At 45.0% G+C, this 23,102-nt stretch overlaps 1 protein-coding gene across 2 annotated transcripts; it reads left to right on the forward strand.

Moving 5' to 3' along the window:
- Positions 1–1,098: 1,098 nt before the first annotated feature.
- LOC134143096 (hexokinase HKDC1) lies at positions 1,099–20,470 on the forward strand. Of its 2 annotated transcripts, XM_062580819.1 has the most exons (18): positions 1,099–1,482; positions 4,594–4,756; positions 6,815–6,963; positions 7,055–7,174; positions 8,042–8,137; positions 9,490–9,589; positions 10,105–10,288; positions 10,638–10,793; positions 11,328–11,561; positions 12,183–12,487; positions 12,797–12,945; positions 13,038–13,157; positions 14,308–14,403; positions 14,496–14,595; positions 15,624–15,807; positions 16,574–16,729; positions 17,573–17,806; positions 18,483–20,470. In XM_062580819.1, the coding sequence occupies exons 1-18, from the start codon at positions 1,420–1,422 to the stop codon at positions 18,625–18,627; spliced, it is 2,754 nt and encodes a 917-aa protein (XP_062436803.1). In that variant the 5' UTR covers positions 1,099–1,419; the 3' UTR covers positions 18,628–20,470. The 2 variants fall into 2 exon arrangements, with proteins under 2 accessions (XP_062436803.1, XP_062436804.1); XM_062580820.1 differs by lacking the exons at positions 1,099–1,482; positions 4,594–4,756; positions 6,815–6,963; positions 7,055–7,174; positions 8,042–8,137 and adding an exon at positions 8,438–8,515.
- The last annotated feature ends 2,632 nt before the right edge of the window (positions 20,471–23,102 follow it).

Consider the following 23,102-nt stretch of genomic DNA (forward strand, 5'->3'; position numbering starts at 1 on the left):
AGGATGATGTTGTGTGTCTATGGATGATACTCCTGTTCATACAGCTCAGCATGATGATCAGTCTTTAAAATAGCATGAGAGTGTTGAGTCTGCTTTAGGCTGTGACTTGATACAGCCTGAGATCCTTCTCTGCCAGCTGATCACTTATGCCCTGCCCCACTGTGGAGCTGTGCAGAAGGTTTTCTTTCTGCTCAGTTCTTTGCATTTTCTCTTTCTCTCCCATCTTCCTGCCCTCAACTGCTTTGTCAAGATAATTTTTAATTGTCATCTTGTTCTGGACAATTTTTGAGTGGCTATTGCCTGCAAAAATGCAGTCAGTGTGCTCTATTTCAACTGAAATACTGAAATGCTGAACAGTAGTTGAGGAGAGAGCCACTAAATGTAGGTGTAGCTTAAGAGCAAACCCATGAGAATACCTTTTCTTCCCTTTGTGTCCACATCTCTGTTTCATTTGGATGAAGTGCCTGTAGTTTATGGGAATATTATGTGAAATCATAACAAAACCCTAGAGAAACTTAGGTTTTCAGAATGATTTTTTTTTTTTTGGAATAGTTAGAATAGTTAAAGGTTGAGTCAAATTCAGCTCTAGCATAAGGAAGCAGCTCTTGCTGTAGGTGCAAAGATAGACTGCTCTATTGAGTAAGACAGTCCGATATCAAAACTGTCTGCTGCTAGATAGGTCTGGCCACTCCCTAGGTTTTGCAGCTCTGAGGAGCTCACTGGTCTGATACTTTGTCTTTGGGAGGAGTGAAGGGAGAATAATCTATGCAAAACCTCTCTTGGCTGGAGATTGTGCAAGAGGCAGTTCATTCGGGGGTATGTGCTGTCTCTTGCTCCCTTTATGCAGCTGAAGCTTTACTGAAAAAAGCTGCAGATACGGGTGAGCTGTGTGGAGCAAGAGTGGACTTAATTCATGCAGAAGAGCTCGTCTCGCAAGTAGGAGCGCTGAGTTAGAAGAAACCTCCTAAAATCTCCCTGCAGCACTGCTGTGTGCTCGGGCTGGTGCGAGGCTGTCAGCGGCTGGGGCAACCGAGCAGGGTGAAGCTGGGCATGCTGCGTAGCAACTGCATTGCGAAGTGGGAACAATTCCCAAGTGGGGCAGGAACAAAATCGATTTTTCTCCCCTTCAGCTTGGCGGCTGTCCAGGTGCCTGCTATGGCACAACGAAGTGTGTAGCTGCGGAGGGAGGGACTTGTGGTTGGTGTGGAGGGAGCTGCAAAGAGACTGAAGTTTTATCATTGAACCAATCACACTTGATGGATTTATTTCTGGACTCAATTTCCCAGGAACTCTACCCATCTCACCCTGTAGGAAATGCCTCGGCTGACGTTTCTCTAGCTCCGGCTTTGTGAGTTAAGGACCTTTGGAGTTACTTGCAGCAACTCTGTCACAACTGACACGTCCATCAGCTCCGAGAAAATGTTTGCTGTCCACTTGCTAGCTTTCTATTTTACCAAACTAAAAGAAGATCAAATAAAAAAGGTATGTAAGATGCAACGTTAGCAGAGATTCATGTTCTGACCAGAACTGTATTACTGGGAGGGTACTTTGGGGTCTGCAGTATGTAGTACAGCTAGATAATGGCTTTATGTACTTCAGCCCTAAAGATGAAGGAAGAAAGAAGTATTTGGACTCCTAACCATCTGATGACTATGTGAAAGCAGATCTGGCTGTGTTTTTTTCCTACGCAGTTATAAGCTCTCTTCCAGTAATGAAGTAAATAATCTCTTATAAAGAACACTGGTGCTAAAACTTTGTAAGACAAGTATAGTGTAGTCCAGAGGGCAGCAAGGAAGCCTTTGTTGAATTGCTTTGGGAGTGTACTGTGAAGGATGGGATTTTTAAAGCTGAATAGGAATTTGATTCACTCGCATTGTATGTAGGGGTAGGGAAAACTCCTGGGCTCTTTGGGTGAGATCTTTCGGGACTTGACACAATTCCTACTAATGCTAGTGTGGGAGAAGTACCTTTGCCTCCTGTCCGGTTGTCCAGCCTGGCTGAAGGCTGATATTTATAGATATGAGCTTTAATTAAAGATGGAAAAGTCCAAGATGGTCTGGCTCTTAAGCTGTTAGTGTTTGGAGTGAGCTGCCTAATGGTTACTCTCCCTTGGGCACAGACTAGAGCGTGAAATCTGCTTCTGTGGTTGTGCTGCAATGGGCTCCTGTCTCTCCCAGGCTTCTATGCTCAGTGGGTGGGAAGTCCTCTGGTCTCTAGCCATGTCCTCAGGGGATCCTCTATCCTCTCCATCAGGTGCTTCATGAAGGGCTCTCTCTTCCCAGCTCTGTCTTTGTATTTTCCAGCTGGCTGAGAGCAGGCCGTGTGGTAGATCAGAGGTCCCCACAGGTAGTGCCACCTCCACCACTGCGCTCATCAGTTAGGCAAGTGACACTAGGTTTTCTGTCCTGTGCCCTTGCTCAAAAGCAGAATGACTTGTTCTTAGGGGGCTTCTTCCACTAATTCTGGTGCTGCAAGTACTGGCCGTTCCTGTGGTTACGATCAAATGGTGTGTTAGTGGGGCCTTGCTCTGGTTGTAAATCAGGCTAGAGACTTAGTGAGCTTTCCTGAACTCTGCCTTATCTAGTGCTTTGGAGAGGACTGGTCCTTCTGTGACTGTAGGCAAACAGGGTGGAGAAGGCAATTTGTATGGGAAGCAGATAGCTAGCCTGTGACCTCTGCAAACAGAAATGTAGCCATTTTTATTACTGTTTTTTTTTTTTTTTTTTTGCTAGATACTTGGTTATTTGGAAAAGAAGAGAATCTATGTGAGAGAGAGTGTGTATACCTCTTGTATTTTAAAACTTTCTTCAATGTATGTGCACTTGTCATTAGATAAGCGCTTCAATTATTCTAAGGGCCCCCAATAGGTCAGTCACTTCTGCCCATGAGTTTTAAATGAGACTGAATAGGTAATTATTTTGTAGAACTGCACCTTGTTAATGTATGGGGTTGGTTGATTACAAAAAAGGCCGGTTTATCCACGACCAACCTTCTCCTCTGTTTAAACAATGCTACCTCTTACATCCAGCCATGTTGCTGGTGGGACTTGTTTCATGTATGTTCTCCCATTCCTTTAGACCTCCCTGTCCCTGAGTAGGACTGATAAAATCCTCTGAACAGATAAAGCAGCATCAGAACATAGCCCGTGTTACAAGAGCTCCTAACTGTCTGCACTAGGGAGGTGTAGGAAGCTGTCCCACACCTCTCCTGCCTGATGGCTCTGGCCTTGAGCTTTGCGTTGTGAGGAGTAAGATTCTTGCACAGATCACCTTGCAGGAAACCTCTAGCTATCTGGAGCACAAATATTATGCCTGTATCATGTTTGTTCGTGCAGCACCAGAGCCTGGTAGAAACTGCAGGGCTCCCTAGTGAGCATTTGGATGCTCGGAGCATTTGGATGACGACAGATCTTCTTTTGCTGCATTAATTCTTTGTCTTATCTAGCTATGTAGTTTCCAGGCCACCTTACTTATAGCCATGTATCCAGCCCTGCAGGTAAAGGTCAGTCCAAGGAGTTGTGTGGTCTTGAAGAGGAAAATCTCAAGCTTTGTCCAGATGAAGCTGTATAAAAAAACTGCCTGGTTTATGTACCAGTTTATCTGAATGAGTGCTTGCTTCTCCACAGATGCTTTTGTATCCCCTTTGGTCCCCTTCAAATTCGGCTGGCTTTGACTTTGGCTGCATGCTGTGTGTTATAGACCCTTCACAAAACTACAGGTTGCACTCAAAAATATTTTCTAGGTCTAGTCCTAAAATCACAGTGAACAGAGGACAGACGTGGGGTAGGAAGTGGGCTTTAAGCTCAGCCTGGCCTGCCAGCTAGGTTAATTGCAGAGCAAAGCTGAGTAGATGTTTTCAGATTGTGGTTGATATGCTTAGGCACTGGCAGTGTTTTCTGGACCTAATTCAGAGCAATCAAATTCTCACCAGGTTGAGACACTTTACAACTCTAGTTTGTTATATGTGTAGAGAAAAGATGGTTTAAAACCAGCCCACTAGAGTCTATAGCAAGACTTAGAGGCTTATGTAGGGTGGCAAGTTACTGGTGTATCAGAAAAGGTGGCTAACTTTTTGACAATGTTTTGACAGAGTTGGGTTAAACACTTTCAAAGCTTGGTTTTTGTAAAAGTTAATGTTCTGATAACGTCCTGGAGCTTGCTCCCACTTCATGGAAGTTTAGCTACTGAAGTCAAAAATTAAATGAGCTTGTTGAATCAGAAAGGTAAGAGGTGGTAGCTCACATTTAGCCTGTCACACATGTGGAACAAATCCTTTGTATCTCTATCAGGTCTGTTTAGACTTGTATTTGTCAGGCAGGTGGGAGCGAGAAAAGCAATTCTTGTCTGTGCAGCAGTGCTGCTGAAATTGGAGATATTTATTGAGCTTTCATGTTAAACTGCACTTCTTCTGGTTAGAAAACTCGTGAAGGTGGCTGGGAAAATCCTGCAGTTTTCCGTGCTGGCTGAGATGAAGGAAGCCTCCCCTGGTACGCGTGGGAGAGGCCTAGGCAGCACGAGAGCAGTGCTGAGCCTGGCCGGCTGCTGAGCACCGAGGAGCCTGCGTGCTTCCCAGTGACGCCTTGCCTGTTTCCAGGTTGACAGGTACCTGTATCACATGCGCCTCTCCGACGACACCTTGCTGGATGTGATGGCTCGCTTCCAGGCCGAGATGGTAAAGGGCCTGGGGAGAGACACAAACCCTACGGCGGCGGTGAAAATGCTGCCGTCGTTTGTGCGCTCGCTGCCCGACGGCTCAGGTGAGTCACCCCTGCTTGCTGCCACGGACGCGCTTTTGTGCGTGAAGGGCCTGGTTAGCGCTCTGGAAAGAGCCCTCTGGGTCTCTGCAGACGTGGCCTCGCCACCAGAGCTGCGGCTGGACACGGCAAGGGCAGCCTCTGCAGCCCAGACCGTGCAGTGCAGCGCGCGGCCGTGAGCTGCTGCGTGGGAGCCCTGGGGTGGGCAGGGTGCTGCCGTGGGCGCTGAGCGTCAGCCTGCTCCCGCGGGCTGAGAGCCACCGCTGGCAGCGGCGGGGACGGGGCCGAGACCCACGGGGGTGCCAGGGCTCCCTTTGGGAGCCCCCAAATTGCAGAGTCTTCCCTTGGCTGCTGCCGGCAAACTCCACGCTGTTCTTTCTCTGTCCCCAGAAAACAATCTCCTGCCCTTCTTTACCATCTGCAGTGGAAAAAACACAGTGTGAGCATCCACGTAGTCTGCCAGGGCACAGCCTCTGCTGCTGCAGCTGCGTTCTCCATTGCAGCCACCAGCGGGACTTAAACAGGGCAGGGGAGAGCATTTCGGCAGTGGGATGCTCTGAGGGGACGTGGGGTGAGGCAGGATCCGCAAGCCCGTCCTGCTCAGAGAAACGACCGAGTCCAAAGCAACTCTGAGGCCGCTGCTCAGCTGGCTCCTGGCAGCGCGCACTGACAGAAAACGAGGGTTTTTCCAAGTTTAATAGAATCCCTGAATCTGTGCAGGGCTCTGTCTGGCCTAGGTTGGGACTCGGTGTGTAACAGCTCTTCATGCAGGAAACTTAAGAGAAAGGCTTGTTCTGTTCCTCCTTTCCACAGGACTTTAGTCCTGGAAGTAATTTCCCCCTCAATTAAAGGAGAAATAGCAGCTGTAGTGGCATACAGGGACCATTCGGAGACAAATCCACTGAAACAAGGGACATAGAGGAAAATCTGTATATTAACAGATAGGGAAATGCCTTGTGGAAACTGAATACTCCCATTCTGGCTGCTGCTTTCACCAAAGAAAAAGAAATATTAGTTTAGAAATATTAGAACTATTCAGAAAGGAATACTAGCCTTGTTGTCCCTGTGGCTGTCATAGGTCCATGCTTTGCCCTGAAATCGCAGGGAGCCCTTGAGGACATGAGACTCGGAAGATTGCATGTGGTGTCATCGTTGTTACAAAACTTAGTGGACAGTACTCTTCCGGCATTGCCCCTGTGTCAAGGACGCACTGCACGGTCATGTCTGCATATCTCTTATTGACAAACTCCCTATTTTAAGTATCAAATTGATTTTTTTTTCTATTTTTGTACTCTTACTTTGAGTTACTTACTGGTTACTCTGTTTCCTGGCAAAACTTGCAGCAGGTTCAGGCATCTCAAACTTGGCTGGCTTTTGCCGTTTGCAATAGCAGTGAGCTTCCAGATTTTTCAGTACCTTCAGTATTGCTGCTTGAAATAACCTTTGTGGAGCATCAATCCTTTTTAATCATTTAAGGATTAATGACCTGACTAATGTCACAGTTTACTGAGTAACCCGGTTTGTCTCCTTGCCTTTGTGATATCTGGCCATAGTGTTACAGGTAGAATTTCCTGCTTTCCTGTGAGTCATGTTTGATTGAAAAAAAAAAAAAATTAGTCAGATGTTTGTACCATGGGACAAAGATTGTGCAAGTCTAGGTGCTTGCCACTGAATGGCCTTTGGGGAAGGGCTGCTCCGTATGTGTGGAATGGGGAGATAATTGCTTTATTGACGCAATGAGCCCAAACTGCCCTTCTGTGCTGAAGTCCTGCTAGGGAAAGACATGTTTGAGCTGAGAGTGCTACTAACTGAGGAACAAATTGTTTTTACAGGAGCACAAATGGGAATTTGGAGGTAATTATGTTGGTTGACATTGAGGCGGACAAGTTAGTCTTGCTCCCCCTGGAAGTTGGCTTTTGCAGTAGGGCCTGCAACCCATGTCCTTTCCTAGGTGTAGGTAATGCTCTCAAATACCCGTTTTCCTGAGCTGTGGCCTTCCACATGGTATCTGAGCTGTGCCTCTCAGCTCTTGCGACTGATAGTTGTCCACTTGCATTGCAGAAAAGGGCGACTTCCTCGCTGTTGATCTGGGTGGCTCCCAGTTTCGTGCCCTCCAGGTGAAGGTGTCTGATGTTGGGAAGCAGAGCAGCCAACTGGAGAGCAAATTTTACCCCACACCTAAGGAAGTCATCCAGGGGAATGGAGCTGAGGTAGGGCCTGCAGAGCTGCTCTGGGGCAGTGCTGTGCTCAAGCATGTGCCTGCTAGGCATAGCCTGACCCGTACTCTCCCTTCTCCCACAGCTCTTCGATTATGTTGCTGACTGTCTGCTAGACTTCATGGAGTCCAAAAACCTGAAGCATAAGAATTTACCTCTTGGCTTTACTTTTTCTTTTCCATGCAGACAGACCAAACTGGAAGAGGTAAGATCCAAAAAGAAAAAAGAAAAAAAGAAAAAAAAAGACTGCAGGCTAGTTTTGCTTTTTACACAGCCCGGAGGAGCTAATGGGTGGGAGTGGTAGCTCATGGCCTTGCATGTGGGATAACATTTGCATAGCTCTCTGAACAAGGCATGGACCAGCCATTGCTGTTTCAGTATGCTTGACTACTATTCAAGGATTTGTGTGCTATCTCAAGACAACAGGATCTTTAAGCAACTCTTTTAGTTATCAGTACCCAGCTCCATAGTAATCACTTGTCCTTGTATGAAGGCTGTTAGACTTTAAAACTCACACACTTTAGGACACAAAAGTATATATGGTGTGTTTTTCTTTTCGTTCCTTTTCTTTCTTTTCTCTCTCTCTCTCTTTTTTTTAATTCTTCAATTCTTGTTCAATGTCTTTACAGTTTCTTCTAAGCAGTAGAGACCTGTAGCTGAGCTGTTTGGAAGGCTCCATGGGAGGAGATGAAAGACTAATTGCAAATATTTTGTGACTTCTTACTCTTCCCCCTCTTTTATTTGTAGGGAACCTGTGCTTTAGGCCTCAGTCCTAAAATGCGTTTTTCTTAATGTTGTTAATTTGTGCTGAGCGTTGGTAAAAGCATTCATGCTTTAAATGAAATACAGGGAGATATGTTTGCAGGGTTGGGGCCTTACTGTTTTATCTGTGTGATTGTGTTTACAGTGGCTGTCAGCCGCTGTAACTGAGGTGAGATGCTCTGCCTTGACTATGGCGCACGTTTCCACAAGTGGGGAGAGATAATGGGCTTTGTCCCAGGCTTTCGTCTTGGCTGTCTTTGCAGCATGTTTCTGTGCCAAGGTTGGAGCTTTTTGGATTGCTACTTTGCAGGGGGTGCTCCTTAACTGGACAAAACACTTCAAGGTCCGAGGCGTTCAGGACACGGATGTGGTCAGCTCTCTGCACAAGGCCCTCAAGAAGCATAAGGCAAGTTTTGTTCCTGCAGGAGCCAAACTAAATTTGCCCCAGATCATCCTGGGAGATCTGCACTTGGTGTGTGGGATGTCTGAAAGTTGTCTGACATCATTCAAGGACATCCAGTAACAAGTGCCTGACCTGGCTGTATGTTGAGTAGATGTGGCTGGGGCCTCCAAGGGCTGCTCTGTCTCCTCATTGCCCAGGAGTTACTGCCCTGCAGCTGTGAAAGGAGACACGCAGCTCCGATGCGACTGCCTCAGCTCACAGCCTGACAGCGATGGCAAGTGCACACTATGATAAACTGGGTAGGAAGTGGCCCAGTTTGCTGGCACCAGTACAACCCCACTGTCACCTTGAGCTAAAGTGAATGTGCTGTCAACCTGCATGGTGAGATGCAGATGCATGCTGCGTTTTGCAGTTTGGGTTGTGGGATGGAGAGTTGGGAGGGTTTTGCCTTGAATTAGCACACCTAACTCTGCTAGGGCTTGTCCACTTCCGTCTGTGGAATGGGGTGGCAGTAACTTTAAAAATCAGCAGTAAGACATGAATAGATCTGCCCTTTAACTAGTGTGTTCCTTTGAATAACATTGTTTCAATGTTTTGCAAAGTATTTTCATATTCTGTACTAGTAGTAACATCCTCTAAGAAACACAAAACAGTTTTCCCTATCTTGTCATTGTTGTAGTAAGGAGGATGTTTCTACTGTTTTCTCATGTGGTAAAAATCCAGCCTTGATTTTTGGTTCATTTCTTTCTCTGCATCAGTCTTGCGACAGTTAAGAAGATCAAGGATGCGAGACATTCTGGGTGAAGCCCAGCCTCCTGCTAGTGGGGGCACTTGCGTTGCAAGGATCCCTTTATAACTTTGTACTTTATCTCAGTGTAAAAGGAAAGCTGCATAGCTCTGATGGAAAGGCTTTTTACTTGGATGTGGTGTTGACGTACTTCCTTGTGTTGAGTGGTTATGCATTTCCTGACAGTTTGATGGGATCTGGTCATGGCACAGGACATTAGCGTGTGCAAAATACCAGAACGCAGCTCCTAAGGGCACATGTGCTGGTGCCAGCACATCACGAAATTCAATAAGGCATTGCTTTCCTGGAGAAGAAAGGTAGACTGGGGAAGAACAAATCCCACAACCAAAGATCTTGGCTGGCCAAGCACTTGAGAATTCAGAGATGTTCATTGCTTTATGGCATTGTAGGGATAGGGTTATAAAAGCAAGTAGTGTGCATTTTTGGTTCAGGCAAGCTCTTACAGTTAGCCTTCAAAGCGCTACCCAGGAATATGTGTGGTGTTGCTTCTGCAGCCAGGATGCTTTCTCAGCATATTTCTGTTAACCACTCATCTTCATGCTACCAGGGCATAGATGTTGATGTCTTAGCACTGGTTAATGACACCGTGGGAACCATGATGACTTGTGGATATGATGACCCGCGCTGTGAAGTTGGACTTATAATTGGTAATTTTTTCACTAAATATATATTTTTTTTAACTTTTTCCCCCTTCATTTGTTTAATACTTAAGAATTCCTAAGTATAAGGAGTGTCTCAGCAGGGTCAGAGAGAAAATGGAAAAACAGTGGTCAGATTTGCAAGCCAGGCTGCCTGGTGTAAGGCAGCTGTTCCTATGATGGTCACACTGCCATCGAGTATTAAGGTATACTTGTTTTGTATGGATCCAGTTGTGACCAACACAAACTTTTCTGCTGACAGTATAGAAAGCTAGTATCTCTCTCTCCAGAGAAAGCTGAGTTCCTCTCACCTCTGGTGATAAAGATCACTACTCTTTCCATATCTTGTCTGCTTCAGAGCACTGTGGTGCATTTTTCTAAGCTCAATAGAGGTACATATGAAATAGAAAAATTGATTTTAAATGAGTCAAGCCTTAGATCAACTTCTGGTGCTTTCACTCAATGTAAAACGATTATTTAAAAATAAGCATACAATTTTTCCATACTGGCTCTAATATGCTCAGGGACAGGCACCAACGCCTGCTACATGGAGGAGATGAGGCACATCGACCTGGTGGAAGGCGACGAGGGGAGGATGTGCATTAACACGGAGTGGGGGGCCTTTGGGGACGACGGTGCTTTGGATGACATCCGCACGGAGTTTGATCGAGAGCTTGACCTGGGGTCTCTCAATCCTGGAAAACAACTGTAAGTGACTTCTTCTACTGATTTGACTTGGCAGTCTGAGAACATCACGTGTGTACCAGGAGCCCCTCTGAAACGGCACTAAGGTTGAATGAACCTGAGCTGACTTGATTCTTGTCCTGCACAATTTGGACTTTTTTAATGATCTGGGGAGTGGGGAGTAGTTGGGTTGCAGCACCTCAGGAAGCTGTAACACCCACAGCTTAGCTCCCAAGCACCTTTTGTAGATGCTTAAATTACGTTTGACCTGTGTAAGAACATAAGATGCTCATACTTGACCATATCATGGCTCTGGCAAGCAGTGAAATGAGTCTAGGTGAACACCTGTAATCCTACCTGCACTTCATTTCAGGTTTGAGAAGATGATTAGCAGCCTGTACCTGGGCGAACTTGTAAGACTCATTCTTCTAAAAATGACGAAGGAAGGCCTGCTTTTCAATGGGAAAGTATCAACGGCCCTGTGTACTAAGGGCAAGATCGAAATGAGACATGTGGCTGCAATGGAAAAGTAAGAGCTGTGGCATGCCCTCAGAGAGTGGCTGTTAGTCTTTCATGAACAGTAGCGCTGATAATAATTTCACTGTAATCTGTGGGTACTTGGAACTGATCCTAGATTGTCAACTTGGTTTTACATTTATCTAGGAGACAAGTGGTCCTCCTTTAAGTAGGATTTGGTGGAAGATGAAATTTTAACGAAGGATCGTGGTAGCAAATGTACTATTAACTGTCACAGACATAAATTGTTTAAATAATCTCTTTTGAGACCTGAGCACACTGGAGGCTTTCTGCAGTTTTTAGCTTCTGTGATGTGGGATTATTTGGCTTGTTTTGTGGGTCTAGAGATGTTGTACAGACTCTGGATCATCTCGTGGATGGAAAACTGACAGATTCTGGTGTTATCCAGAGTAATCCCAGCGCACATTGGTACTTCAGGGATGATTTCTGTGTTCTCATCGTAATGAGGGAAGCTGTGCATCTTTTACTGATTTGTATGTGGCCTGATATCCTTCATCAGATGATTCATTTCTTTGTTTTGGGGCAGATATAAGGAAGGTCTGAGTAACACGAAAGAGATACTTACAGAGCTGAACCTGTTTCCTTCTGAAGAGGACTGTATTGCTGTTCAGCATGTCTGCACCATCGTTTCCTTCCGCTCAGCCAACCTCTGCGCTGCAGCCTTGGCAGCCGTACTGACACGACTGAGGGAGAATAAAAAGGTGCTAAGGCTGCGAACCACCGTTGGAATTGATGGGACCCTCTACAAAGCCCACCCCCAGTAAGTAACCAAAGAGCCCGTGGTAGTTACAGGCTGTGTGTAGTTGTTAAGAGTCCCCACCTGCACATATGTGCAGCTTTTCAGGAGAACCACTTGTCTTGCGCAGAGCCGGGGTGAGATCTGACTGGACTGCAGAGGGTAAGACTGGTTTGCTTATCACAAGGCTGGCTCAGGAATGTTAGAGCTGATGGGGCTACGCTGATGTTCAGCAGAGAGCAAGTGACTCCTTGAGTGATTGCCTCCAGAGCACTTGCGTTTCATTTATTTCTTGGATTTTCAAACATATGCTCAAATTTCTCCCAAATCTGGATGGAGGCTGAGTGCTTGATGCTGCAATTCTGACTTTCTTTTGCCTGCTTCTGGTTGCTTTTTCCCCAGTGTCCTCTTTCTTGGCATTCATGCTTGTCTAGGGGTGTTTTCTTGTTGCTGGTAAGAATGCAGTTTCTGCAGAGTAGTTGGAAATTGGTAGCATTGCACTCATCTCTCAGACCAGTTTCTGACATTGTGCTGCTCTGCTGTGCTTCATCACTTGTCATGTGTGCAGGTACTGGAATCGCGTGTGTGAAGCAAGCTATGTATGAAATGCCTGTGAGGGTCTAAAGAAGCTCTCTACTCCCCTAGGTATGCGAAACGTCTGCACAAGGTGGTGAGAAGGCTGGTCCCAAACTGCGATGTTCGATTCCTCCTGTCTACAAACGGCAGCGCAAGGGGGGCCGCCATGGTCACGGCGGTGGCGCGCAGGCTGGCCGTGCAGCGCAAGCGGATCGACGCCGTTCTCGCACCGTTTCTGCTCTCCCCCGAGACCCTCTGGGAAGTGAAGAACAAAATGAGGACAGAGCTGGAATATGGGCTAAAGAGGGAGACGCAAGGCAGTGCCACGGTGAAGATGTTACCCACATATGTCTGCGGGACCCCAGATGGAACAGGTAAAGTCTTTTTCTGGTCACTTGGTGGTGGTGCAGGGAAGTTGCTTCTCTGTTTTCTAGGGGGAAATATGACAATTTGGAGAATTCTAGAAAATGCCAGGATGGTGTCTGTTGGCAAATTGTTGTTTCCTGTAGTGTCATCTGACTGGTCCGCAGCCCCTTGCCTAGAAGATTGATGGGCTAGATGTCGCAAGGAACAGTGTGTTATCACAGGCTGAAGCTTTTTGGATACTTATGTCAGAGTATGGCTTTCTGAGTCACAGCCATGCTATGAGATGCACCAAAATGAAATACCTTCTTCTCTTACAGAGAAAGGAAAGTTCCTTGCCCTTGATCTTGGTGGGACTAATTTCAGAGTTCTGCTGGTCAAAATTAGAAGCGGGAGAAGGAAATCGGTGCGAATGTATAACAAAATCTTTGCCATTCCTTTGGAGATCATGCAAGGGACAGGGGAAGAGGTAAATTCTAATAAGTATTTAACTGATTCAACCAGGGCCTCTGGGATGGGAATACCTGCAAGATTTACATATTTTTTTTTCTGTCTTTCCAGCTCTTTGACCATATTGTGCAGTGCATAGCAGACTTCTTGGAGTATATGGGGATTAAAGGTGCCCGGCTGCCTCTGGGCTTCACCTTCTCTTTCCCTTGCAGGCAAGCTAGCATTGACAAGGTAAGGACCTTTTTCTTTTCTTTCTTTCTTTTTTTTTTTTTTTTTTCCCTTTTCCTTTTCCCTTCCCTTCCCTCCTCTGAATGTTTTCCTTCAAGTAAGACTTTTCAAGGTCTGCAGGGGGGGATCTGAATTGGTTTTTGGAGGGAGTTTCACCTGATTGATGGAGTTTTATTATTCTGCTGTGCAGATCACTTGCTTAGGAAGAAAAGTATTCATTTTATATATGTATGGGAGGCAGAACTTTTAAATGATGTCTAAATGAGTGCACATTTTAAATGGCCCAGGAATCCATCGTGCACCTTCTCTCAGTAATGCCGCGAGAGAGCAGTCCCCCTCCTTGTACTTTTTTTCAGCTGCAATCCCAGTATATTCTCCTCACTGTGCTGCAGAGCCCTGACTATAAATTTCCCACTATGTTAGTTTCTTTGTTGAGTGCCGGTGGGCAAAACTGAGCTTGCTCATCCACAGCATGGAAGGGTTGGACCTCTTGGAGTTTGATTTGTTAATTGGATGTGTGCAGCTTTTTGAGGGATCTCATCTCTTTATCTCTCTAGAGCTGATGTAAGAAAAGTTTAAAAATAAAAGAATAAATTCATGAAGATATTCTTGATTTCCCCCTCCCCCTTTCCTAAGGGAGTAGGAAGAAAAGGGGGTCCTGCCTAATCAGGTCAATATGTAGGATGCTTGGAGGGATGAGAGGCTGCAATCGTAATGAATGTTTTTAAGTCCTGGATGATTTTATGGTGGTTTCCAGACTGGTCTGGCTCAATTTACAACAAATGCAGTTTTTACTGTTTTTCTCCTGCAAATGGTACTATGGCTGGGTGTGCAGAAGGGAATGAGATGAGGAAGTTTGCCAAAGGAGGAGAGAGCTTTAGAAGGCACTGGGTAGGCAATGTCTTTGTAAACAGGTGAGTAAACCTGGAGTGACTCCTTACCTGTGATTGTCATACACGCACTTGCTTGATCTCTGCACTGGACACTTAGAATAACCTGTTTTTTGGCCAAGAAATATATATATATATATAAAATATATATATATATATTTATGTTTAGAGATGGTGGGGAGGAAAGACAAAGAAAGAAGAAGAATGATATTTGAGGTGGACAGTCTTCTCCATCTACATTTGTGGATTTTCTTCTATTTTAGGGAACGCTTGTAGGTTGGACAAAAGGTTTTAAGGCAACGGATTGTGAAGGGGAAGATGTTGTTGATATGCTGAGGGAAGCTATCAAGAGGAGAAATGTGAGCTATTCTTTTCTGTTTTCTATTGTATTTAATGCATATACTCCCTGTTTCCCCTGGGGCCTCTCTATTGAATGTGACTTATGTTTTAGGAGTTTGACTTGGACATTGTAGCAGTGGTGAATGACACTGTTGGGACGATGATGACGTGTGGGTATGAGGATCCAAACTGTGAGATTGGCCTCATTGCAGGTACAGTGTTAATTGAAGCAACCACTGTAAGATGAAAGCCTGCATGCAGGTGTTCAGATTCATTCCCTATTTCAGAATTTGTAAAACAAATCTCTTGCAAGTCTCCTACCTGCAGGATGATGTGTGGTGTTAGTAGTCACTAATAGATCTTGGCAGGTTTATGTGGTGGTATTCTGCTGGGGACATAGTAGCACCTGTACCAGACCCGTCCAAAAGTCCGCCAGATTCATTATCACGTTTCTGGATAACAGTGCCTCGCAGTGGGTGCCCGGTGAAAAGAGCATGGGAAATAGTAAATACAGCGTGAATCGTTCTGTTACGGCAAGTGTATTGATTTTTACTGTGTAGGCAGGTCTTAGGCCTTGGAACAACAAAATATATTTTTAAAATTTTGAAAAATTTTTTTGTAGGCTTTGCAGATGATTCCCCTGATAGTTCCTTCAGGTAGAAATGGCATTTGAACATAGAAGATCTGAAGTCCCAGTCTAAAAACGATCTGTTATGGCTGGCTAAGTGCACCAGCTATCTCACCTTGTTCAAAGACCTTGTTGTTGTATTTATTAATGTAGCCAATATGTTGGAGGTGATGAGGCCCCATTCGCCAAATCACTTCAGCCCTGATTGCTTGCTTGGCTGTCTGCTGGGCAGTGACCAGGAATGCTGCCTCTTGGCAGGATTAGCTTTTGTGGGCACGTTCTCACGCAAGGGGATTTGTGGTGCATTTCAGCCAGACCGGTGGCAATAACTGATCGCTGCTTGCCAATAGCTTCCAAAAGCCGTTTCTGACTGCTAACAAACTTGTCCGTTCTCTGCACTTGGAATACTCTGTCCAAGATCCATTTCACCTGGAACCGTTCCTGCTGTAAACCTTAGAGCGCATCTAGTGAAGGCTAGCAGTTGCTTCTGTAAGATCTTTAAAATTTGGGATCTGGAGAAGAGCTGTTTCAAGATGATGACTGCAATCACCTTCCATGTGTTTCAGCTGCTACTTCACTTTTTTTGGCTGAAGCCTTGTTGTTTTCTCCTAGGAACAGGCAGCAATGTGTGCTACATGGAAGACATGAAAAACATAGAAATAGTAGAAGGGAATGAAGGAAAAATGTGCATTAATACAGAATGGGGAGGATTTGGTGACAACGGCTGCATTGACAACATCAGAACAGAATATGATAAAGAAGTAGATGAAGGTTCACTAAATCCAGGGAAGCAGAGGTAATGAGATGGTCCTGATTTAAGTGACTCAAGGTGTGCTGGCTAGTTTTTGTTAATGTGCTTAATGAATAAATAATCAGAAAGGAAATTTTCCTATAACATTTCATTTTCTGTGCAGTAAGTAATGCAGAGATCCAGATAAAAACCAAAACCATATGTTATTTCTGTTATCACAGCACTGTTTTCAACCCATGACACTTGCCAAACAGCACAGCTTTGAAGATTTCCCTGCAAAGCGTAGGCCTTGCTGTATTCCTTCCTCTTGCACTGTTCTGCTTGCTTTGGTTCTAGGACCAATCCTCCTTTCAGAGTATTTTTTTTTAATGATGCTGATTCCCAGGCAGGGCTTTCGTTAGCCTGCTTCCCCTTCAAAAGTAAAATACAAATTGTGCAAGAGGATGAACTGAGCTGACTGCTCTTGGTTCGGTAAAGACAGCACTGATTGCCTCTGACTCACCAGACAGTGCACGAGGAGACAGGGAAATGTTTCTCTTCAGTGTGAATGCTGGCTTGAACGCTGTCTTGGATTTAATATTGCAGTTTTTTCTAGTTCTGTTGTTCTGTTATCTTTTGACATCAAATATTATAATTAATGTCTGCACTTAGTCATTCCAACGGATTTTTTCTGATGATTGAAAGACTAAGTTCAAGGGATATTGTTCTGCAAGCTTTTACTGCTTTTCAAATTATTAGTGTGTCTACCAGTGATTATATTAAACAGAGCTAAATTGCTGTATCCTTAAAAGTGTTTTTTTCTTCATAATAGGTTTGAGAAAATGACCAGTGGAATGTATCTAGGTGAAATAGTGAGGCAAATTTTGATCGACTTAACCAAGCAAGGACTGCTGTTCAGAGGACAGATTTCAGAATCACTCAGGAAAAGAGGCATATTTGAAACAAAATTCCTATCTCAGATTGAGAGGTAAAGTTGTTAAATAGATTTACGTGGTTTAAATCCTCAAGCTCTTCCCGAACCTCTACACAAAAGTGTGAAAGTGTGGAGCCCTTTCCTTCAAGAAGTTTATCATAGTTTCCTCATTGGTGGTGGGGGAAGAGGAGAGAAAAGATGTAACAGCCCCCCCCCCCCACACACGCAAAAACAAACAAACAAACAAACAAAAAAAAACCAAAAAAAAGACCCCCAACAAAACAAAACAAAAAAAAAAAAAAAAAACCACTAAGGAACTATGGAAGTCCCAGAATTATTCTGTAATTATATGAATTATCATTTCCTTTCCATTTGGCTGTGTTATCTCAGATGTCTTACGGTATCAAACATTTCTGTGCTTGAAATCTTTCCTATAGGACTTAAAATGGTAGTAATTAAAAAAAGTGAACCAGTGATATATAAATATCTCATGAATATGGACTTATCTGCATATCTGTGCATGTTTGCCACAGTTTTTCAGGCTATTTGAAAACCCTTCTAATATTGGAAAAATTTTAAAGGTAGTATCTCACCCTTTAGATCAAAAATAACACATTAAGGTGGCTGATTTGGCACAGCTCCTTCATGACTTTGGGAGCAAGCACAAACTATCATTTGTGCCTTCTGGAAATACAGCAAAGAATGCTCCAGGAGCAAGTTTTGGATCCAGGTTCAGAGAAAAACTTTATTTTATACCTGAAAGCAAATGGAGGTGGTTGGAGCTAGAACTGTGGTCATGGTCCTTTTGAACTGAGATTCATCTGTGAGACTCAAACTTGAGTGCTTGCAGGAGTTTCTCCTAACATGCTGCTGCTGCCCATGTTTCCCCTCTGCCAGCGACCGACTAGCTCTTCTACAAGTCCGGCGAATCCTGCAACAGCTCGGCCTGGACGGCACGTGCGAGGACAGCATCATCGTCAAGGAGGTGTGTGGAGCTGTTTCCAGGAGAGCTGCCCAGCTCTGTGGGGCAGGGCTGGCGGCTATCGTGGAGAAGAAGAGAGAAAACCAAGGCATGGAGCATTTGCACGTCACTGTTGGAGTGGATGGGACTTTGTACAAGCTCCATCCACAGTGAGTACCTTGGTCCCACCTCCCTTTGCTTTTTTTGCTCAATTACATTGTGAAAACCTGCTGGGCTGTGCTAGGCTTCTGCTGAGATGGTCAGAAGTAGGGGGGAACGAACATCTGATGTCTCTCCCCGCATCCTGTCTTTTCCTTTGCCTGTGCAGAGGATTGAAAGCTGCAACATAAAGTCCAGTTATTGCTGGGAGGGAGGCTCTTACTCTCTGGGGTGTTCAGCAAACCCACTCTTTTAATATTGTTTTTTTCCAGTGTTTTCAGGGATTTCTGCAGTGTCTGGGGATCCTAGATGAATGCAAACTTTTTCATGTGGAAAGCTTTGCTGGATTTTTATTTTTTTTTTTTAGGCGGGTCTGTATTTTGTGAGTAAGGCTTTGAAGTAGTTGCATTAGTGGAGTTGGGGAAGAGAATCTGCTCTGTGGCCCCTAAAGGCAAGGGGCTTGTCTGGCGTTACACTGAACAAAACTAAAGGTGGAGAAATAGAAATTAAAATCTAATGGAGTACAGAAAGACAGAAAAAACAAACAAAAAAACCCAGAAAGGAATGGGATGGAGAACCAAAGGAAAACATTGGCTGAGGTTTTGGTTCCCTGCTAGTAGACAAGTACAAATGATCACAAACCAGAAGATGGCTGCTAAAATGGTCTTTCTCTCCTTTTCCGTTCAGTTTTTCTAGGGTCCTGCGGGAAACAGTGAAGGAACTGGCACCACAGTGCGATGTGACTTTCATGCTGTCTGAAGATGGGAGTGGGAAGGGAGCTGCCCTCATTACTGCAGTAGCGAAAAGATTGCGTAGTGCTGGAGAATACTAAAAACAAGAGGTCAGGTCACTTCAGCATTGCCAGGCATGTGCCCTAGAGATTTGCTGAGCGGTGATTCAGGATAGCTTTGCCAGACACCGGTACACAGGTACCTGTTTTCAGGAAGCAGCTGGTTTTTGACTAATGAGCTTTTTTGGCCCTTGGTAACTTGAATCAAGTGTTTCTGCTGACATTCGCAGACGTTATGTCTTGGGATACTGCAAGCTACTCAATTCTGTGCTTCCTGCAATTCATCTGTAGCGCATGTGAGAGTTCAAAAAAACAAAATGAAAAAACCCAACATGTCTTCTTACAATGACTTAAGTCACTGCCCACAAATGAGTTTATCACCCGATTTCTTAGAATTTTGGGTTTTTTATTTTTGGCTTGGCCTGGCTCTAGGAGGGATGTTGAGATCCTGGTTGTTGCACATATCTAGCAGACATGTTCATTCAACGCTTCAGATTTCGCAATAAATCTGCAGGTAAAATAAATTAATAGGCTTTATTCAGTGATGCTTTATTCCTTTTCTGCTACATTGGTTACAAGTGCATTGTAATGTGATATTTCTCTGAGTACAGAGGACATGATTAACCAATGAATGTAGTGGAAAAAGATGAGTCCACAAAATAGCAGTTTGTGTCAAAATGTATTAGTTCATTTGAGCGTGCAAAATCATAAACCAATTCTGGATGGATTCTGACTGTGACTGATTCTTCTCATCTGAGAGTGAAAGAGAAGATAGAGCAGCTACAGAGTCTGCTGCTCCTATGCTAGAACTACCTAGACAACATCAAATCTGTTCATCTCTGGGCTGCAAAAAAGCTATGTAGAAAGTAATTACCTCAGTTTCTCAGATTCTTCTCTGTTTTCTATTGCTTGTCTCCTTGTCTACTCAAACCCATTTCTACGACATGAGAATTAACCTGTGTGCTTGTGTGGCCAAAAGCCTGACTTACCCATTGCAGAATTAATTAAAAACAATAATGATGCGGAGAAGTACCTAATTTAGAACCTGCTGTTCTCTTGTCAAGTATTTCTATATCTCCTTTAATCCTTCTTGGGTATTTGCTTTGGGGTGGCAGCAGAAAGTAAGGCCAGCCTTAAACCTAGGTGGGTCCAAAAGTAACAATTGTGCAAGGGGAATTAGCAGCTGGGCACATATAATAATTTGAAATAAGGCAGACACATTTAAATTTAGTAATGGCAAATGCAAAATCTGAAGATACAGACCTTTTTGTAGTTTTCAAAAGAAATGTGCTGACAGCTCTGTGGATGTGTTGAGGTCACAAGGTGGGTGAAGAATAGCGGGTGGAAATGACTTTCACTTCTGAAGGGGTTCCTTAAGGTGCTGAGCACCCTGTGCTGAGCAATTTAAAAGAAATGAGGTTAAGCTGGGCACAGAAGTGTGAACCTCGGGGCTGTGAGGGGCCTAGAAATAACCTGGAATAGCTCTTCGGCATTGGCTGGTTTTCTGGGTACCCTGACATCTTACTCGAACAGTGCACTTCTGGGGGCCTTTTAGGGAATGGATTGTGCTACCCCCGGCAGCCCTGGGGCAGGAACCCCTGCTGGGTTGCGCTGGGGGAATGATACAGCACCCTCTTCCTGACTGTTCCAATGTGAAAACTGAAGAAATGTTGCAAACTTGCAGTCTCCCTTGTATTGATTTCAAGTCACTGAACTAAAACTCTTCTGTGTGTTGTGTATGGCAATTATTTTTTACCTTAAACCAGGATTTGAAGTTGAGAGGCCTTCCATTAAGCATAACCCAGCATATCAAATGCTGAAAAATGTGTAGTACATTTATCATATAAAGTTGATAATAGATTTAAAATAAAATTATGTTCTTCCACTGTGTTTTTTTTTTTTCTTTAATTACGGGTTTAGGTATCTTTGTGGTATTTTACTTCTGTGTGTTTTGTAGGTCTTCCAATCAATGTTCAGTACTTCTTGCGTTTAGCAATGTTGTTTTCTTCATGGAGACGGATGTCTTCCCCCCCACCCAAGATGTTCAGATCTCTCTCTCTCTCTTTTTTTTTAGGCCATATATTTGATGTGGACAATTGAAAGAGCTTTAAATCAGTTGGTTAGAGCATGGTGCTGCTAATGCCAAGGTTGTGGGTTCAATCCCCGTACAGGGCTATGCTGAGGGTTGGACTAGATGATCTCCCGAGGTCCCTTCCAACCTTACCATTCTGTGATTCTCTATGAAATTACGGATGTGACAGAGGCATTACTGGGTGAAGGTACTAAGGTTTGTGTTTTCTAGTAACTCCCAGTAAATGGTTGCAGTTACGTGTGAGGAAAGCATGATCTTAAACACTGGTTTGCCTGCTAGAAAGACACTTCAGTGGATAGAGATTTGGACAGCGCTGAAGCCTGACCTGTAATCCAGAGAAAATGCAGTAGCAGCTCATCGATGACATACTCTTTGTCACTCTGACGAAGTTCAAAAGTAAATATAGGATCATGTGTAAATCCTTCAGAAATCCTGATTACCATAATCTTCCTTCTTGGGAAGTTGATATTATATAGGATTAGCAGATTAGCGTAAAGAAGTTTAGGGTCAAAATGTAGGTAATGCCAAAATAAAAGTATTGTTCTGGTTTGTTTCTGTGCATGTGGTGAAACGTGCTGGCTTTCGCGTGGGGTCTCGAACGTGAGGTTAGCGTGGTGGTGCCTGGAGAGGGAGAGCCGGCAGGGAGCGTGGGAAGCGCGGGAATGCTGCCCAAGCTCACAGCTCCTCCAGGGAGGGACTTCCTGGGGAAGGGGTGCCTGGCACTGTCCTTGGGGACCCATCCCTGGCGCTTCCCGGGCTGTCAAGTGAGCGGACTGTCAAGTGCCTTTACCTGTTCCCTTACGCGAGTACGGATGGCCTGGGTGTGGAGACACACTGGAGGTCAACCTTGTCCGGCACTGCGTGGGTGTAGGATCTGCAGCCAACTTCTGCGGGTGTAGGGCAAAATGTAAAGCATAAAAAGTTTAATTTCCCCTCTCTCACCTTTCCTGTGATGCTGCAGCTGCACCTTGAAGGTGCTGTGAAAGTGATGGGTTAAGCTTGTCTGAGGTGGGAATGCCAAAATGATTTTGGTCTTTTTGTGTGTGTCTGTGCATGTTTTTTTTTTTTTTTTTTTTTTTTAATGCCTTCTAGCTCCTTTGCAGCTCAGCCTTATTCTTCACCTGTACCAGTGCCAGTAGCTGAGGTGTGACAGACCCCTGATTCCTGTGGAGAGGGTAAAAACTGCATGCAACGATGCAACGAGCAGAGGGCCTTGCTAGCTGGATACTGACACCAGGACGTGCTGCAGGAGAACGGGCCAAAGGCTCCGGGCTGGAGGTCTCCGGCGGGGGAGGTGAAGACCCGAGTGCTGAGGAAGCCTGGCAAGCAGGGCTGGGAGGTGGGAAGGAGCAAAAGAGAGTCCTTTCAGCCTTCATCTCAACCGACTGCTCAAAAGAATTAAATATATATATATATATCCTATTCCTCTCCATAAAAGCAGAAGTGAAAAGATAAGCCCAAACCAAAGCTATATTAATTTATTTTTATTTTTAGTTGTGGGCAGGATAAAGGGGAATGAGGCAGCAGGGTGACTGGGAAAAAAAAGTCGAAGTTAAGTTCTTGAAACACCGTGGTGTTGTTGATTCAGTTTGCTTTCAGAAAGGTGGGATTTTTGTTGCTCTTAAGTTGCTGCCTGCTGTCTGGAAACGTGGCTTTCCCACGGTTTCTGCGCGCCCCCGGGTGCGCCCTGCCGCCGGAGGCGGGTTCGGCCCGGCCGAGCCGCCGCGGCGAGCGCGGCCGTCTGTTCGGCAGCGGGCCTGGCACCGCCCGAGCGGTCCGAAGCGGAAAGTTACGGACGCCGGTTTGGGAGCTGCAGCTGGTTCTGGAAACAAATGGGATAAATAATGGCACGGGGGAGAGAGGAGGGAAAAAAAAAAAAGGCAAAACGCCTGAAGGGCGCACGCGCTGCGGCCAGCGATTCTGCAGGAAATGCACCGAAACCAGAGGGACGAGGAAGCCGGAGACAAACACAGCCCCCACTGGAGCGACGCGAAAGCCGGGGGCCCGGGGACAGAGCGGGACGCTGAGCATTTGGCTGCCTTTCCTTGCCTCGCCGGTGACGTGGCTGCGTCCAGCGTGGGCCGGAGTCCGGTGGTGCCGGCTGCGTTTTAAAGGTGTCTCTGCGCTCTCGACTTGGGAGTTCTGGTCTAGGCGCTTTTCTGTTGCTTTCAAGTGTGTGTTTGCAGAGCAAGGGAGCAGCGTGGTAGGTCCAAAGCCCAGTTTGTTAGTTTGAAATTTAAATAATTGCATGGTCATTAAATTTTGCACAAAAAGGAATTGACTCTAAAAGCAGCTGATATGTTACTGTGATTAGAGCAATAGCAATGCCTTCTTTCAGCACAATGAAGTTACATTGTTAGAGAGCATAATTGACATTTTTTTATTGGAAGATTAAGAAGAACTTGTTTACAGCTTGCAAACAAAG

The sequence above is a fragment of the Rhea pennata genome, chromosome 7 (assembly GCF_028389875.1).
Source record: "Rhea pennata isolate bPtePen1 chromosome 7, bPtePen1.pri, whole genome shotgun sequence".
In the NCBI taxonomy this organism is placed as follows: Eukaryota; Metazoa; Chordata; class Aves; order Rheiformes; family Rheidae; genus Rhea; species Rhea pennata.

What these genes read in the sequence shown, in the direction of transcription:
- LOC134143096 (XM_062580819.1), top strand. Translation starts at nt 1,420, where the DNA reads ATGTTTGCTGTCCACTTGCTAGCTTTCTATTTTACCAAACTAAAAGAA. An exon ending in CATGTGGCTGCAATGGAAAA is followed by an intron (nt 10,794 to 11,327) that starts GTAAGAGCTGTG and finishes GTTTTGGGGCAG; the next exon opens with ATATAAGGAAGGTCTGAGTA. An exon ending in CTAAATCCAGGGAAGCAGAG is followed by an intron (nt 15,808 to 16,573) that starts GTAATGAGATGG and finishes TCTTCATAATAG; the next exon opens with GTTTGAGAAAATGACCAGTG.